Genomic DNA, 16,698 nt, shown 5'->3' on the forward strand with positions numbered 1-16,698 from the left:
GCCCCGTCACGCCCTGACCACCTCACCCTCCAGACTTAAGCCACTTCATGAGCATCCCTGCCCATGACTTGCTGAGGCCTCCCCTGCCTCCCTGGGGACACAGAGGCCTGCGCCCCACTGTTCACCCCACCACACTTCTCAGGGGGCCACTGCACCCTCCCGGACCCGGGGCCTCTCCTCCAGACCCAAAGCAGGTCCCAGCCCCCGAGGATGCTCGTGCCCCCAAACCAGGGCTCACATCTGTGTAGGCCCGGGCAAGTACCTCATCCTCTCTGAGCCCCACGTGTGTCGCCTGTGAGATGGGAGTGAGGTCGCCCACCCTCCGGGCTGCTGGGAGAAAGGGGCGAGGAAGGCGCTGCCAGCAGGGCAGACATGGAGGGCAAAGGGCGTCCAGGTGGATGGTGCCGGGAGCAGAGGCGGGCGGGGGAGGAGCAGGCCACAGTGACCAGGAGCCGCCGGGGTTCAGGCGGGTGGAGGCCCCTGGCTCGTGGCCAGCGCCCACACGAGAGCCAAGCTGGCTCCAGGACCTCAGGCCAAGGTTAACGCGGGAGAGCCGAGCCACGGGGTGTGCAGCCCTGACCTTTCACCCCACCACGGCCCACGTGTCCCCGGGGCACCATGACACTCGTGTCGACACGGACGCTCAGCCAAACTACCTCCTCCTGTTGAATCCCTTCATTTTTTCTCTTAAAAATTACCTTCCTGGGCCGGCCCCCGGCTTAGCAGTTAAGTGCGTGCGCTCTGCTGCTGGCGGCCCGGGTTCGGATCCCGGGTGTGCACCGACGCACCACTTCTCTGGCCACGCTGAGGCCGCATCCCACATACAGCAACTAGAAGGATGTGCAGCTATGACATACAACTATCTACTGGGGCTTTAGGGGGAAAATAAATAAATAAATAAAATCTCTAAAAAAAAAATTACCTTCCTTTTCATTGTCACCATGGAAAATACAGAAATGCCCAAAAAAGGAAGTGGACATCTCCTTGCACCTTTTGATTTCTCATCTCCCAGCGGGCTCAGAGAGGTGCAGAGGGCTGCCCAGGTCACACAGCCTGAAAGTGGCAGGGCCAGGATTCAAACCCACGGCCACCCGATGTAGGAGAAAGGCAAGTGGAGCGTGAGACGCCCTGGTTCCAGGACTGGCCAGGCAGGCTCGGGCAAACGCTCCCCTTCACTGGGCCTCGGTTTCCCCATCATCAAGTAAGCTGTGAGCCCACACCTCGTTTCCTGTGTTTCAGGCTTCATGAGCCTCCTTCTCAATGTGGCCCCCAATGCCCGGCCCCTCCTTTCTAGTTTCCCATGCAGCTAGGTGTCTCCATGTGACTATGTTCTGGCCAATGGGCACATTAGAGAGAGTGATGTGTCAATTTCCAGAGAGGGTCCCTAAGGGGTGGGGTGGGCCTTTCTTCTCCCCCTTGCCTCTCTGTTAATGGCTGGAATGTGCGACGGATAGATGGAGCAGCAGCAGCGGTCTTGGGCCATGAGGTGACTTTGGACATAGGGGTGGCACATACTGCAGCAGAAAGACAGGAGGAGCTCTTCTCCAACACTGCGAGGCACCCACTCCAGACTCCGACATGAGAGAGAGATGAACTCGTGTCTAATAAGTCAATATTATCTTGGATTTTGCTGCCATGCACCAACAAACTATATCACACACATACTTCTGTCGTATTCAAATTCCATGTGTACTTTTTTTTCCTCTCAAGAAACTCATCTTTAAATTGGCCTCATCCTGAAATCAAGGGTCTGGTGAGCTGATTTTCTATAAACATTAAAATAAATTCAAATCTATGAAAATAAAGTCAAAGCCATTCAAATAAAAAAATGTGGACTTTCAGAATGATGGAGTGAGGATCTTCGCAAATTGGCTCCCTAAAAGCAACAATAAAACTAGACAGAGTTGTCAAAAAAAACCATTTCGGGATTCTGGAGATTAATCAAAGGCCTTTGACAAATTACGAAGCGTTTATTCAGGAAAAATTACTGAATGGCAGGTAAGAGCAGTGGGAGATTGTGCTGTTTTCTGCCTGGGCCTCGCAGCCCCCGCTGGCAAGGCCAAGCCATGCAAACTAGTCAGCAGTGGGACAGGAGGTCCAGAGAAAGGGACAGCCACAGCGGGCCCCACATATCCCAAGGGTCCGGAAAGCTGCGTGCGTGCGCGGGAGAGCCGGAGAGAGCGCCATCCAGCCAGGAATCCACGCAACCCACTCAAGGGAGGCCGTGTGTCTGTGCTGAGAAAAGGGAAGAGGATGGGTAGGCAGCAAAGGCAGGTCTGACGTGCAAAGTGCCCCAGCACAGGGCCACGGGCCCGGCCTCCTGACTCAGTGTCTGAACACAGCCTCTGACCCATCACTGGCTGACCCCCAGGCTCAGCCGAACCAGGGGCAACTCCCAGAGGAAGTCAGCTTAAAAATAAAGATGAGAAATATAAAATCCTCCAAAGAAATGAACAACCCTCCAGAATCAAAAAAATCAGAATCAATTCTTTTTTTTTTTTTTTTAAAGATTTTATTTATTTATTTTCCCCCCAAGGCCCCAGTAGATAGTTGTATGTCATAGCTGCACATCCTTCTAGTTGCTGTATGTGGGACGCGGCCTCAGCATGGCTGGAGAAGCGGTGCATCGGTGCGCACCCGGGATCCGAACCCGGGCCGCCAGCAGCAGAGCGCGCGCACTTAACCGCTAAGCCACGGGGCCGGCCCAAGAATCAATTCTTTACTATTTAAAAAATAAAGACAAGAATTAAAACCGAAAACCAGAAACTGAGCAGAGACAGCAGCAGATGCACACTGTGGGGGAGACAGACCCCACCAAGTCAGCCCAGGGGTCACTAAACCAACAAACACAAACACCAGCACAACAAGTCCCTGTGAGGGGTACCGGAATTCAGGGTTGCTGCTATTATTTAAAACGTTCATTTTTGAACAAAAAAATTACAAGACATCAAAGAAACAGGAAAGTGTGACTCATGCTGAGGAAAAAAGCAGTCACTAGAGCCATCCTCTGAGGGGGTCCAGATGCTGGACTTCAAAGCTGCCACTATAATTACGTTAAAAGCACTAAAAGCAACCGTGTTTGAAGAATTAAAAGCAAGTATGATGACGACGACTCAAGAATAGAAGATCTTAATGAAGACACAAAAATCACAGAAATGAACCCAAAGGAAGGTGGGGACGTGGAAAGTCTCCCTGATGACCTGGCTCCCACAATGCCCTGGGCTCCGCGTGTCACTGCACCGACCGCTCAGTGGGGTCCTGCCTGTTTACGTGACCGTCTCCCCAGCCCCTTCCTGGCTGCAGGCAGGGAAGGGACTGAGCTGCCTGCATCCCGTGTGACAGGCCGGGGTGAACCAATGACGGAGAACGGCGGTGGCACCCAGTATGGCTAAGAGCCCGAGCTTGTGGTCAGATGGTGTGAGGCCCGGCAAGTCCTATTCCTTTGCCTGGGCCTCAGTGTCCTCCCCTGTGAAAACGGGTCCCAGGGGAGCTGGTGACTGGAGGACGGGGCCCTGGACACGAGGCTCCACGCAGGCCTCCAGGGCCTCAAACCGCCACGGTGCTAGGAGCGGGGAAAGAATCCACCAGAAGCCAAGGCCGTGAGTTTTGCTGTTGTTTAATTTATTACTGTTTGACATCCAGTGACACTGACATCCCCCCGCCGGGCCTGCAGACCCCGGCGAGTCTGACCTGTCCAATGAAATACAGTACGAGGAGTGGCCGGCTACATACATGCATCCACGGCTCCCACTACAGTGCTTCCAACTGTGGCCGCAGCAGGACCGCCAGGGAAGGGAGAGAAGACAGGCCTCGCGTGTGCCCACTCATCCTCTCTCTCCCGATTAGATGGTTAATGCTGTTACACACGCCACCGACGCCGCGACAGGGCCAGACACAAACAGTCCTACCTCTTCTCTGCCGTATAAATATGGAAGATTCTCGTTTATACAGTTTTACCCCAAGGCTGAAACTACATCTGCTGCTACCCGTTACGCTACTGGCTACGCCGTCTCGGCTCCGGCACGAGGGGCCCGAGGTCGAGACACTGGAATGTCGGACTCAGTCTTCCTCGCTGCCACTTCCTGAGCGGTCCTGGAGGGGACAGGAGAGAGAGCGTGAGCAGGCCCCGTCCTCGGCCTAGGCTTTAGCTATGTCTGCTCACTGAAACACGGATGCAGGCAACACACCTGCCTTCCCAGGTGCAGGGGAGCAGCAAGGGCCTCAGCCCCTGCAGCCACGGCCACGCCCCGGCGTCACTTTTCTCCTCAGGACAGGCCCCTGCGCCCACAGGACTCTCCCTCACTGGGCCTCCTGCTCCGTCCCATTGCTGCCCACCTGTCCCTGTGCCCCTCACCCGCGGCTTCAAAACCACCCTGGCCATTCCTGACCACGGAAGATCTCTGCTCTTCCGTATAAACATTTGAAACAGCGTGGCAAGAGCCACAAGACGCCTACTGCGTCCCCACTGGGCAGACGGGGAGCCTCACAGCCCAGACCCTGTGCTCCAGAAACACGGGCCACCATCCTGTGCTTGGGACATCATCCACGTCCCCAGGAGGTCACGTGATCAGATTTATTCCAAGACACTTGCTTTTGTTGCTACGAAAATGGCTGTGAGAAAAACAGCAACAAGGAGATGGTGGTCACTGAACGTCACTGGGGGCCAGGCCCGTAATCCACTCGACCTCCCCGCTTCACAGAAGTGGAAACTGAGGCTCAGAAGGGAAGTGAACTGCCTGGGCCCCACAGCAGGGAAGGGCCTCACGTCCAGGCCAGAACTAGGGGACAAAGCAAGTGGGTCCGCTCCCCCCCCACACCCCCAAAACTTTGCACAGCGGGCCTGATACTCCCGCAGCTGCCGCCCGTGTGCAGGGACCGCAGCCCCCACCAGGGCACCCCTCAGAGCCCCGGGCAGTGTCTGCACCACGTCATTCACACAACTGTGGATCAGGGGCCCTTCTGACCCACCCGATAAAGACCCAGCCCCACTGGCCTCAGCGTGGCAGCCCTGGCATCCTGGGCAGGCGGCTGCTGTGGCGGGAACAGGGTGGGACACCTGTCCTGTCCCCAGATGCCCAGTGGCGCTGAGAGCACTGGCTCTAGGGACACTCGGACTTGGTTCTGAGTTACGAGCCGTGTAATGCTGAGCCTCAGTTTCCCAATCTGTGGAGTGGGGTGTTAGAGCGTGAGGGTCCAGGACCCAGCGTGGGAATGCAGCTCCATGACGAAACCTCCCCCCACGGCCGCTCCCACCGCCCGGCCCGGCTCACCTCCTCCTGCTCCTCCTCACTGTCATCGTCGCTCACCACTGGCTTGGCCCGCGACCCGCGGCTCGGCCGCCGCCGGCCCCCCTTCAGCCGATCCTGTGCCTTCTCCTTCCGGCCGAGCTTGATCTTCACTTTGACAGAGCGGGCTGGGGGGACCAGGAGGGGGAAAGAAAGGAAGGAGACGTGAGCTCGGGGGAGCACGGCACCTCCCGAGTCAGGGGCGTCTGGGAGCCGGGCGGCAGTGAATAACGGGGCCGTGGGGCCTCTGTTCCCCTCCAGCGGGCATGGACCCCGACCTCCTGAGCCGCCCCCACCCCAACCACTTGCCCACCCACCCTGGGACTCACACTCGGACTCCGAGCCTTCCTCCTCGCCCTCCTCTTCCTCCTCGCTCTCCTCGCCTTCGCTGTCATCCTCCTTCTCGATCTTCTGCCTCACGCTGGTGAAGACGGACTGCAGGACAATGGAGTCTTCGTAGATCTGGGCGAGACACGTGAGCTCGAGTGGGCTGCAGCCCGATGGGGGCGCTGCCCGCCCTGCCCAGCCCGTGCAGGGCAGAGGGACACCTCTGTGAGCCTTTCCCAACTGTGCCCGAGAGCATCAGGCTTATGAAACAGTCCCAGACAAAAGGTCAGGTGTGTTCGTTTAGGAACAGCTGCAGGTTCCTCACTCCCTTTGAATCATAAGGAGCATCCACTTTTAAAGGCTCTGATAAGGTCTGCAGTAATGTTAGAAACACATGTCCCTTGTTTCAGCCAGCTTCCCCTGAAACTATGACCATAAAATCTCTTTTCCAGGAGGCACCTGTCCCTAACACCCTTAGGAAAACCTCGCTAAGCTGAGGCTGTGGTGTGTGTGTTAATTTCTTCACAGGAGAGCACACGTCCACAAGATTCCTTTCAAGGGAGTCCCCACTGAATTCAAAATAAAATTCCAGCACACACACTGGGTGCTCACAGGGTCCTCCTGGATGAAGGGGACTGAGTCTACTTCCTCTAATTTGCTTGTTGTTATTTCTGTTTTTTTTTTTTAGTAAGAAATACATATTGCTTTTTTAATTGGAAAAATAGTCCAAGTTTTGGGAATAGTTTAAAAATCAGTCAACGCAAAAGGGAGCGAGAGGTATGTCGGTCTGGGGCCCAGCAGTGAGGGTGGCGAGGGCTGGGGGTGGGCGCCTGCTCACCAGGGAGCCCTCCAGGTTGAAGGTCTGGGCGTTCTGGCACAGCAGCATCACGTCCTTCTCCAGGTCGTTGAGGCTGCGGTACTTGTGGCTGCGGATGCGCTCCTGCGGGCGAGGGATAAGTGGCCTTACCTCGGGGCCCCTCTGTCCAGGCTCGGGAGCCCCCTGGACACGAGAGGCACAGGACTGAAGCCCAGGCCGTGGGTAACCTCCAAGGAGCCCCAAACGCTGGCTGCCCACTGAGACATCCTCGGGACCCTTGAGGCCACGAGGAAGCCCAAGACCAGGGTCCCTGGCCAAGAGGCCTAAGGCCCTGAGCAGGGTCCCCAAATGCCGATGTGGGCACATCCCCCAGCTACGCGGGGTTACCTTTATCTTCTTGAAGTCCACGGGCTTGCGGATGAGCTCGTAGTACTCGGGCAGCTCCTTGCGGGAGGGCAGCTGGATGAAGACCTCGCTGAGCTGGCGTCCACTGCTACTGCAGGGCGGGACACGGCGGCGTCACTCACGGGCCCGCCTGCCGCGGAGCCCCCACCCCCACCTGGTGCCCTCCGCAGGGCCACCCCGTTGTTTGGGGTCACAGAGGATGAGAAATTCAAAGCAGACTCAGGAGTTATTTCCTGAACATGTGCTGTCTTGTGAGTTCTGGAACATTCCTGAGAGGCAGCCACGCATAGAGGCCCAGGGTGCATTTGAATCGAGGCTCTGTGCTCACCTACCACCCCCGCCACCCCCCTCAGCCCTGGAGGAAAGATCATCATGTGCCACTCATAGCACTACAGAGAGGCAGAATCATGATTATTTGTCTATGATGCAAAAATCAGTTTGCTGTGCTGGGAGCACTGAGTGCCAGAATTTTCTGAGAAAGACCAGTTTTCACAAGCATGTTGTGTCTCTCTCACAGGTGACACTTGTGAGCAGTGAACTTCAGAGAATTTGGCAAAAACCTGTGGAGGAAAGATGTCCCCTGACAAGATGCCAATGAAAAACAAAAGCTGTGTTCTAGTCGTTTCCACCGAGAAGGCGCTTGTTTTGCACAGGGAGCAGAGTGGCCACGAAATGCGACCGGGCCTCATGTGCCATCTCCTGGGCCTCACTTTTGGAGGAACCCGTGCCCTCGGCCACCAGGTCGTGCCACCCTGAGCCCGGCTGTGCTGGGGACAGGAGCTCAGAGGCGACGTCACTCCTGGGGCCTGCCTGAGGGGAGGAGCAGGCGCTTCAAGAACTGAAGCTTCAACATCGACCCTCAGTTTCCCTTTCTGCTCGGTCAGCCTGGAGGACGGGGACTCTGTCTGGAGGGACGTGGCCTGTCCCGGGGGGCCCCTGGGCCTCGGGAGCCGGGCGGCAGAGGCCGTCCAGGGAGCTGGTGACTGGGGGCTGTCCTGCTGTGCGGGTCCCCTCTGCACCAGCCCCACACTCCGGCCGTGGTGTCAGAGCAGCTGCTCCACGACTCGGGCTTCCCCGCCACTTCTCAGAGACGCGTGATTGTCGCGGTGCTGCCAGCGGCTGAGCCCCTTCGGCTCCTGGTGACTGTGCCGTCCCCATCGGCACTGCTTCCTTCCTTCCCAAGAGAGTTCTCACAGGACAGGGGGCCCCCACCCCGCAGTCTGCGCGCTCTGAACGCACCCCATTCTGGGTTTGTTCACTGTAAGACGGCAGCGACAGCACGACTGCTCTTCCCGGGGCGTCGCCGGACGCCCCCGATTCCACAATGGCCTCAGCAGTAGCTTTGCCAGGACGGCGTCCCCGAGGCTGGGATCCGGGCGGCCTTCTGCTCACTGGACGTTCTGTACGTGACAGGCCCCTGGCCCTCCCGATGGGGGCGGAGTCCGGTCCCTCCCCTGAACTGCCTTGGCCAACTGCCATCCGCCGGTCCTTGCTCTGGGCCAGACACGTGACACACGTTCTCATAAACTGTCACTCCAATCGTCGCAACGAGGAAACCGAGGCACGAGCTTCAGGCCTGTGCCTCTGCCTTCCCTCCAGGCTGTGTCGTCAGCCACATGCTGCCCCGGGTGGCATCCAGGGGGGCACAGACAAGGGAGGGCACACCCCCTCCCGGCCACCACTCCTGTCCGGGAGCCCCTCCCTTCCTCTCTCTCATGATCAGGCTGGTGGGTGGTCTGGGCACAGACAACTGGAATTTCCTTTTATCAATTCCAAAACCTGATGCGCTGGCTGCTCCACTTCGGACAAGCAGACTTGGGGTGACAGGAAAGACGTCGGGCCTCCCCCGCTCCGGGGAACTCCGGTCCTACAGCTGAGGCAGAGCCCGGACCCACAGCCCGCCCGCTCCTCAACCCACACACATCCTGCTCCCCCCACGGAACCTTCTCAGCGAAGAGCCCTCCCCTCTCTTCTCACAGCAGGGCCATCCTACACTTTCCCACGGGGCGCGGCAGGCAGTCCATTTTACACTCTGACCCAGGACCCACGCCCACAAATTGAAATCACAGAAGTTCCCCGGGGCAACACTCTCCCTTCCAAAGTGCTGTGGCCTTGGACACTTTCTGTTCTCTTTCGTCCAGAAAGGCCAGCTGTGACCCCCTGAATTCATGTCACACACACTCACGGGCACAGCCCCCCAGCTTGCACAGCCCTGCCGTGTGCCAGGCCCAGGCTCGCCCGGCCGTGTGCCCAGTGCTCCTCTGGGGCACCCACGAGGGCGGCCCTCGGGGCAGCTCTGGAAGCAGGACCCTGGTGCCGTGACACAGCGGGGAGTTTTACAACAACACCCTCTCCTCAGCGGGCTGGGAAGCAGTCGTGGGAGAGAGAAAAGAACAGGGAGCCCCAGGCCCCCATCTTCTAAACCTCTGGGGACTGCGTTCTTGAGGAATGAACGCCCTTCTCTGGGGCAACGAGCTCTGTGTGCGGATGGGCTGGAACAGGCTGTGCCTGAGGGACAGGGCGTCAGGACCACGGGGGCCTTTTAAAACTGTCCTCTCAGATGGTGAAAGCTCTTGGAAAGCCACTGCTTTTGAGTTGCCAAAGTCTTAAGATGTTTTTCATCCTCAGAAGTCCCTGGAGACGTCCCCCCACGCACACCAGGGGCTGACGTGACAGGCTCTCGCACTAGCCCGTCACCTTGGGATGAGAAGTGACGCGCCACAGCTCCCCGCCTCACCGGGGACAAACCCCAAGTCCTTCTGATGGCTGCCTGGCCCTCTGGGAAGGGGGTACCCCTGGCCTGACGTCAGCATCCCTCTCCCACCTCCTCACCCACGTCAGGATCTGCCACGCTGCAGCCCCCCCTGGGAACCCCGGCTTCCCCGTCATCCGAGCACAAATGTCACCGCTCCCTCCAGTTCCCTGATGCCCGCCCACCTCACCCTCACATCGCCTAATAACAAGGACGCTCGAGACGCAAGACAAAGGCGCCAACCTTCAGCGCTTGCGCCCTGAGGTGCCCCAGGGCACCCAAGGCTCTAGGAGGCGCCCTGACCTCTGGCACCGGGCGGAGCTTGGCTCTCCTCGCACTTGACGTCACGGGTTCACACGGGGCTCCCAGGCCTGGCCGCCTCACCGCTGTCAGATCTGTCCCTGCTGGCGCGTGCAGCAGCAGCCACGTGGTCCGAGCTGCCTCGTGCCCGCTGGGGACACACGCCACGGCCCACCTGTGCACCTGCTGCCGATGGGCCCCGGACTGCGTCCGGTCTGGGATATTATGAGCAAGCAGCTCGTGTCTCACGTTTGACTCGCATCTCTCTGGGGACACGCCTGGCGCAGAGGTGCTCGGTCACCTGGGTGGACACCGCGCCTGCGTCCACTCCTCGGGGGCGAGGGAGCCCTCCCCACCCTGGCCCTCCACAGCTGCTCCTGCTGCCGTCGCTGCCCCTCGACGTGGCCGTCCCACAACCGCGGCGGGAACTGGGCCCTCCTCGTGTTTCATCCACTTTTCCGTGGTGAGTGGTGGCGCCCGACCCCTTTCACAGGTGCGGCTCTGACGGCCCCCGCCGGCAGCACCTGCTCACGGCCGTGTTTACTCCCCCGGAGGCCTCTGTGGGACCCCGTTCACTGCAGACCTTCTCCACTCTGTGGTGTCTCCTTCCTCTCTGCGTGGTGTCTTCTGATGAAGGGATCTTAGTTTCAATCAAAGTCCAAGGTATCCATGTTTCCTTTTATACGTGGTGCTTTTCCCGTCCTGTTAAAGAAATCTTTGCCTACCCTAAGGTCACAGAGGTACTCTGTTTTCTTCTAGAAGCTTTGATACTTTATGTTATTAGATTATTAGATAGGAGACCGGTTACTCTGATCAGATTTTGTCCCTAGCAGTTATATTCTGCACCACCTTATCCTTCCTGTCTGTCTGTCTGTCTCCCCGCCAGAACACGAGCCATGAGGGCGAGACCTTGCCTGTTTTATTCACCCCTCTATCTTTGGTACCTGGAACAAAGCCTGGTACACAGTGGGTGCTTAATAAAGATCTGCTGAATGAAGGCAGAAATAGCTCAGGGTGAAAGTCGCAGGGTCACGGAGCAGGGCTTGAACCCGGGTGTCACCAAGGGTGCCCCGTCGCCCTCCCCCCACCTCGAGTGGTCACTTACGCACCACCTGTGCCTGCAGACGCCGCCAGCCACCACGAGGTGTCCCGACGCAGAGGGCGCCCCGTGTGCCTGTGGCACCTGCCGTCTGTCTCGGGAGAGCTGCTCCGAGGAAGCTGACAGGGCAGGGCTGTCTGGACTCCATCTCTGAGCCCCAGCCGCGGTGGGGATGGGGGTGAAGGAGCCGGGAAGAATCCCGAGGCTGTCAGGACCGGCCCGAGGACCCCAGTTCCGACATGGAGGAGGTGCCCGCCATGGCCCTAATACCTGCAGCCCCAGCTGTCGCCTGGCTGGGCAACAAGAGCACCGTGAGGAGAGTAAGGATGAGGATGTTCCTCTCCTGCCTCCAGATGTCAGCTCCCACAACAGGGACTCTCCTCAACCTCGGTCAGCACCCGGCCCCATGGCTACCACAGGACAGGAGACACACGAGGGCCCCGCCTGAACGCTCTCCTCCTCCCCAGTCCAGCCTGGTGGTAATTTCTCAAGGAACGAGCTTTGTGGCAGTAAGCGCAGGTGCGGGGTGGAGGGTCTTGTCTAGCAGCCCTTCTCCTTGGGGCCGAAGAGCCCTGTTGGGGACCCTTATTACTTAACCTGCCCAGGCGACACTGTCTCCCTGTGGAAATGTGCCTCCCCATGCCGACTCGGGGTTCTGGTGGGGCTGCCCATCACTGAGGCCCAACCTCTCCCCCCAGGACTCAGGCAGGGCCAAGCATACCAGCCAGCCAATCAGAGCCCTTCCCTGGGACTTCCTACCAGGAGCTGGGGAAGCAGAGGTGGCTTTCCTCTCGGGGTGCAAGGCCTTGAGGACGGAGCCCAGAGCTGGGGTAGCTGCAGTTCACTGCATGGGGGAAGGGCAGGGGTGGCAGGACAGCCCTGGGTCCCCAGAACCAGTCTTCACTAACTCCTCCATGGCCCCCAGGCCAAAGGAATCCCTATTCTGCCTAAGGGGCCTAGGACTAGGTGCCTGACATAGAGCTAGCAAGTCCAAACTGACGTGTCTCTTCAAATATATTATTGAGTTTGTCCTTAAAACATAATCACAGTATGCAGAGGAGGAGCAAAGAGAATCAGAAGAGACAAACAGTGCCCTGAACAGGACAGAAGCACCACTCCCAGCATCTAAGGGATCATCCATCCACATCCCTTTCTAAAAGGATGGAGAAACCACAGAGGTTATGAGAGCTGGCCACAGATGCACAGAGAACTGGTGCCAGGCAGGACTCGAGCACAGGTCCCCGAGGTTAAGTCGGGGACCCTCCCAACCTTGCTCACACACTGCTCTGAACTGAGGGTCAGCAAACTTTTTCTGTAAACAGGCCTGTAAATATTTTAGGCTCTGTGGGCCATACCGTATCTGTCGCAACTACCCGACTCTGCATTGCTGCATGAAAGTGGCCGTAGAGGATACGGAGGCAAATAGGCCTTGGCTGTGTTCCAAAAAAACTTCATTTATGAACAATGAAATATGAATTTCATATAATCTCATGTCATGAAATCTTCTTTGGATTTTCTCAAAATCATCTAAAAAAACCATTCTGAATTCACAGGCTATACATACACAGGTGGTGGGCCAGATTTGGTTTGCTGACCCCTGGTGTGAACCCTAAAAACAAGAGAAAGAATGTCTTTATCAGGGATGTTAACATACTGTCTGGCGTCCTCAATTCCTAATCCTCTGACCAGGGCAGACATTGCAAATGGATCACAGCACTATCCCTTGAGCTCCAACAGCCTCAGGCAGGCATAAACAATCAACTGAAGATGGTGCTTGGCAATCCTCCTTGCCAAGTACGGAAGTGGTCTGATCCGCCTGGAAGGACATCCTCCCCGTCCCTCAGCCCTGCTCTCCTTCATAGAGTCCAGTTCAGACCATCTTCCAGTGACATCTCTTGATGACACCTGCTACCCTGGGACCATTATCTCTTTTGACTCCCAATCAGCGTATTGAGACAGCAAGGGTCGTAGATGTTGCCGGCTCAGGATGTTTAAAACTGACTGAGCACCAGAACACTGATCTGAAACAGAATCTCAGAAGGTTCTTCATAAACTTGAAAACAAAATAATGAAACACATCCAAGAGGTACTTTGTTAGTACAAAGTTATTTACTAGGTTCAATTTCTTGACACGTTACAAAGTCAAGAATATCTTAAGGATTAGAAAATCGAGAAATCTGGGGAAGATCCCCTGACTTACAAATATTTACTGAGCCTCCACCTGCCAGGCGTCCACCCCTAAAAGATGAATCTGAGTGTTGGATTTATGACTGTGCGGTACAGAAAAAATGCTGACTCACGCACAAGTGAAAGAAAATGATATTCACCAATGAACCCACCAATGAGAATGGTCCGTAGGCCACCTGCCCTGCGCTCTCAGCATACTCTTCCAGGAAAGGAGAGTGGGAAGCTATACTGTGGGGTCAGTGCGCCAAGGAGCCAGACAGGCTGTAGGAAACGACGCTGATTTAAGTTTATAATGAGCCAAAGACACACCTCAGGGCACATGTTTTTGAACACAGTTCAGCAGTGAAATCCAAATCTCATTTTTAAGAAACCCTGAAGCTCCCCTCCCACCCCATTAACCCAAGCTGAGAAACCACTTAGTCTGAAACCCTCATTTTGGATGTGAGACCCTGAGCTTTGGAGAAGAGAGAGGCCCGGCCCAGGGTGACATGGCAAGCAGCAGAAGCCAGATCATAACACAGGCATGCTCCCTGGTGTGGCATCTACTTCCACGTGCCTGCAGGCTTCCCCAAGAAGACCCCGGACACCACGAGGCTGGCACTGTGCTGTGCTCAGAAGACATTAGCTGTGGGTGATGAGGACAAACAACAGATCAGCCGGGACCCATTCATGGCACTGCAGAGAACATTTCTGCAGACCAGGGAGAAGATGACAATGAGAGGCAGAGCCAGCTCAGACTCCCCCCAACAGCTGTGGCCAGGGGTGGGAGGGGTTGGTCACGGGAGTGTGGGGAGGCCCAAGGCCACTTTCTGCGGGGCTGGGTGACCATGGCCTCAAGAAACCAGCTTCCTGCCTGGAATTAGTGTCAGGGGCCCTGCTGTTATTACCGGCAGCTCCATAGCAGAGGAGGCCTCAAGCCCCTTCTGAAGTGGCAGGGACTGCAGGATCCCGCACCAGGAACCAAAGGCACTGGGGGTCCTCAGGTCTACCCAGAGGAATGGGCAGGGAGGTGTCTGGGGGTCTGCGAGGTGGGAAAGTGGGCTGCCAGACAGGGCCACCCGACCCACCTCCACAGCTCCCGGCAGGCCCTCACACCCAGATTCCTTCCCTCCTGCTAATTTTTAACCTTAGTTAACTTACATTTGACTTATTATTATTTAACTTTTTTTTTTTTTTTTTTTTTAAAGATTTTATTTATTTATTTTTCCCCCAAAGCCCCAGTACATAGTTGCCCGTCATAGCTGCACATCCTTCTAGCTGCTGCATGTGGGACGCGGCCTCAGCACGGCTGGAGGAGCGGTGCCTCAGTGCGCACCCGGGATCCGAACCCGGGCCGCCGGCAGCGGAGCGCACGCACTTAACCGCTAAGCCACGGGGCCGGCCCTATTTAACTTTTAAGTTAACTTATTTCTAACTAGTCTCACCTCAGAAGTTTGATGTTTCTCAATTCACCTTTCTATTCCTTTATCTAGCTGTCTCTTGGCTTAATTGTAAATTTTACCTATTTTTTTGCGATTTCTCATTCATTCAACCTTGTTTTCAGACCATGTGTCCCCCGTCCTTTTCTTCTTCCTTTTTTTTTTTTTTGTTTAGCTGCTTTGAATTTTCTACTTTATGCTTCCTGTCTTTCTGTTTATTGTCTTCTACTTTCACGAACATTCCTAGTACTGTTTCCCCGTGTGCAGAAGAGCACGCGCTTGCTGAAATGCACAGCACACTTTAGAAGGATGGCATCCGGGCTCCGAGGGAGGCAGAGGGGCGGAGGGTTGGGTGCGACCGGCTCACCCAAATCAGCGTGTTTCCAGAGTCCAGCTATCCGCACCTGAGCTGCTTTAAGCTTTTATGTACTTCCAGTTTTAAGACCCTTCTCGACCAGCTGCCCTGGTTTTTCTTCCTTAGCGTGATGCATCTCTCCTGTGGTTATCCATCACCAGGAGGGAGTGAAGCCTGGGGATGGAATCGGCAGGATGACAAACAGGACAGGAAGAGCTTCTTTCAGAAAATTCTGCAGCAGGCTCAAAACCTCAGCACAGCTTGACAGAGCTGCCCCGGCTAATGTTCCCAAGGCCTTCAGCCCCACTGGGCCCTCAGCCCGGCCTGCGCCCACACTCAGGCCGTCACTCAGTGACGGGGATCAGCACTTTTCTCAGGACATCTGATGTCGGTGCCTTCGTGCCAGAGCTGGGCGCCAAGCAGATGGTATGACCCCAGACCTGAACGGGCAGGCGGAGGGCCGCCTCCTCCTCCTGGAGGAGGGCTCCAGACGCAGGGCCAGCACGGCCATAAGGCTGCAGAACCCTGAGGCCTCCCGGCCCCCTCAGGAAGGGCTCCCAGACCCGCCCACCCTCCGCCCCCTCCTCCCCTCTGGGGCCAACCTGAGGGGCTGGGAGCCACCGGCGGTGACCTCTCTGGGACAAGGCTTCAGCTGACACCCTTCCCGGGGGCCTGTTACATTGACCCAGTTTTTCTTGCAAATCAAGGTACAACCTTTCAACTCTGAAGATCCAACCGCCGCCACCACGGATCTGCCTGCCACCATGGGTTCGGCCAGGCCCTTCATCACCCACAGTGGATGCGGGGCGGGTCTCGGGGCTGCGGGCCTGGCCCATGTTATCTCATTTGGGGTCTCCACAACCCCACGTCGGGCCTTCCACCTCTGTGCTGCAGACTTGGAAACTAGGCAGAGAGATGCGTGTGGAATCCAGATCTCTGACACTCGAGCCCCACAGCCGCTAAGGAACTACTGCCTCCTGGCAGGGAGAGGAGGAAGGAGACCCCGAGGGGGCAGCCTGTACACGTCCCCATCTTGCTGAGTCGTCTGAGCCTAAGTTGCGGGCGTCTCAAGAAAAAGACGCTCTCTTCCGTGACCTCAGCACGATCACCAAGTTCAGGAGGCTCAGCGCTGACACACCCCCACTGCCACACCCACAGTCTGCCCGGGAGCTGGTAATGGCCCAGCTCTACCTGCCAGCCTGGGGAGCATGAGGTGGTTCCATGGGGGTCCTGAGGCAGCGCCTTCCAGCAGACACACTTCTCTGAAACCTTCCTGAAGGCGCCAAGGGGTGCGCCCTGGTGCGCACACTGGCTCACTGGCGTCTGGAGACGGTGCCTGAATGCCTCGGCAACCAACTGCTGACTCCTTCCAAAGGATCGAGGGACAAAAACAACAGCTGGAGGCACACACAGCCCTGTGACAAGGTGCCAACCTGACCCAGGAGCCTGTGCCTGACTTATTTGCATGTTTAGATTTTTAAAGTGAAAATCCCTACTTCCAACTTAATTTCTTAATTCTAGTTTCGATTCTGGCTGTTGACCAGTGGGTTCCCCGATGCAAGTGGAGATTTCCAAACACCAAGGAGAAGGTGCTCTGCGAGGCCCTGAGTGTGGGCTTGGCCGCTAGAGACCCCTCACCTTGCTCTGCTTCCTCTGGTCCTGGGACACGGTGTGCTCGGTCTCCAGGCCTCCACACATGCTGTTCCCTCTGCCCGTGACACCTGTTCCCTCCCCTTCCCCTGGCGGGCCCCTG

The 16,698-nt window shown here is 56.9% G+C and overlaps 1 protein-coding gene across 8 annotated transcripts in view; it reads right to left on the reverse strand.

Annotated features, from left to right (window-relative positions):
• Positions 1 to 3,600: 3,600 nt before the first annotated feature.
• Positions 3,601 to 16,698, reverse strand: part of SMARCA4 (SWI/SNF related BAF chromatin remodeling complex subunit ATPase 4) — an 87,860-nt gene continuing 74,762 nt past the window's right edge. For 6 of the 8 annotated variants that reach the window (XM_004442639.3, XM_087425448.1, XM_004442638.3 and 3 more), the window contains 5 exons: positions 6,817 to 6,925; positions 6,451 to 6,552; positions 5,615 to 5,747; positions 5,271 to 5,413; positions 3,601 to 4,092 (listed from right to left, as the gene is read on the reverse strand). In XM_004442639.3, the coding sequence (XP_004442696.1) occupies positions 4,060 to 4,092; positions 5,271 to 5,413; positions 5,615 to 5,747; positions 6,451 to 6,552; positions 6,817 to 6,925 (520 nt within the window). In that variant the 3' untranslated portion in view covers positions 3,601 to 4,059. The remainder of the gene's footprint in view (positions 4,093 to 5,270; positions 5,414 to 5,614; positions 5,748 to 6,450; positions 6,553 to 6,816; positions 6,926 to 16,698) is intronic. The other 2 variants (XM_087425449.1, XM_087425446.1) reach the window with 1 other exon arrangement.

This window comes from Ceratotherium simum, chromosome 39 (assembly GCF_057802395.1).
Source record: "Ceratotherium simum simum isolate JZ-2026a chromosome 39, ASM5780239v1, whole genome shotgun sequence".
Lineage (NCBI taxonomy): Eukaryota > Metazoa > Chordata > Mammalia > Perissodactyla > Rhinocerotidae > Ceratotherium > Ceratotherium simum.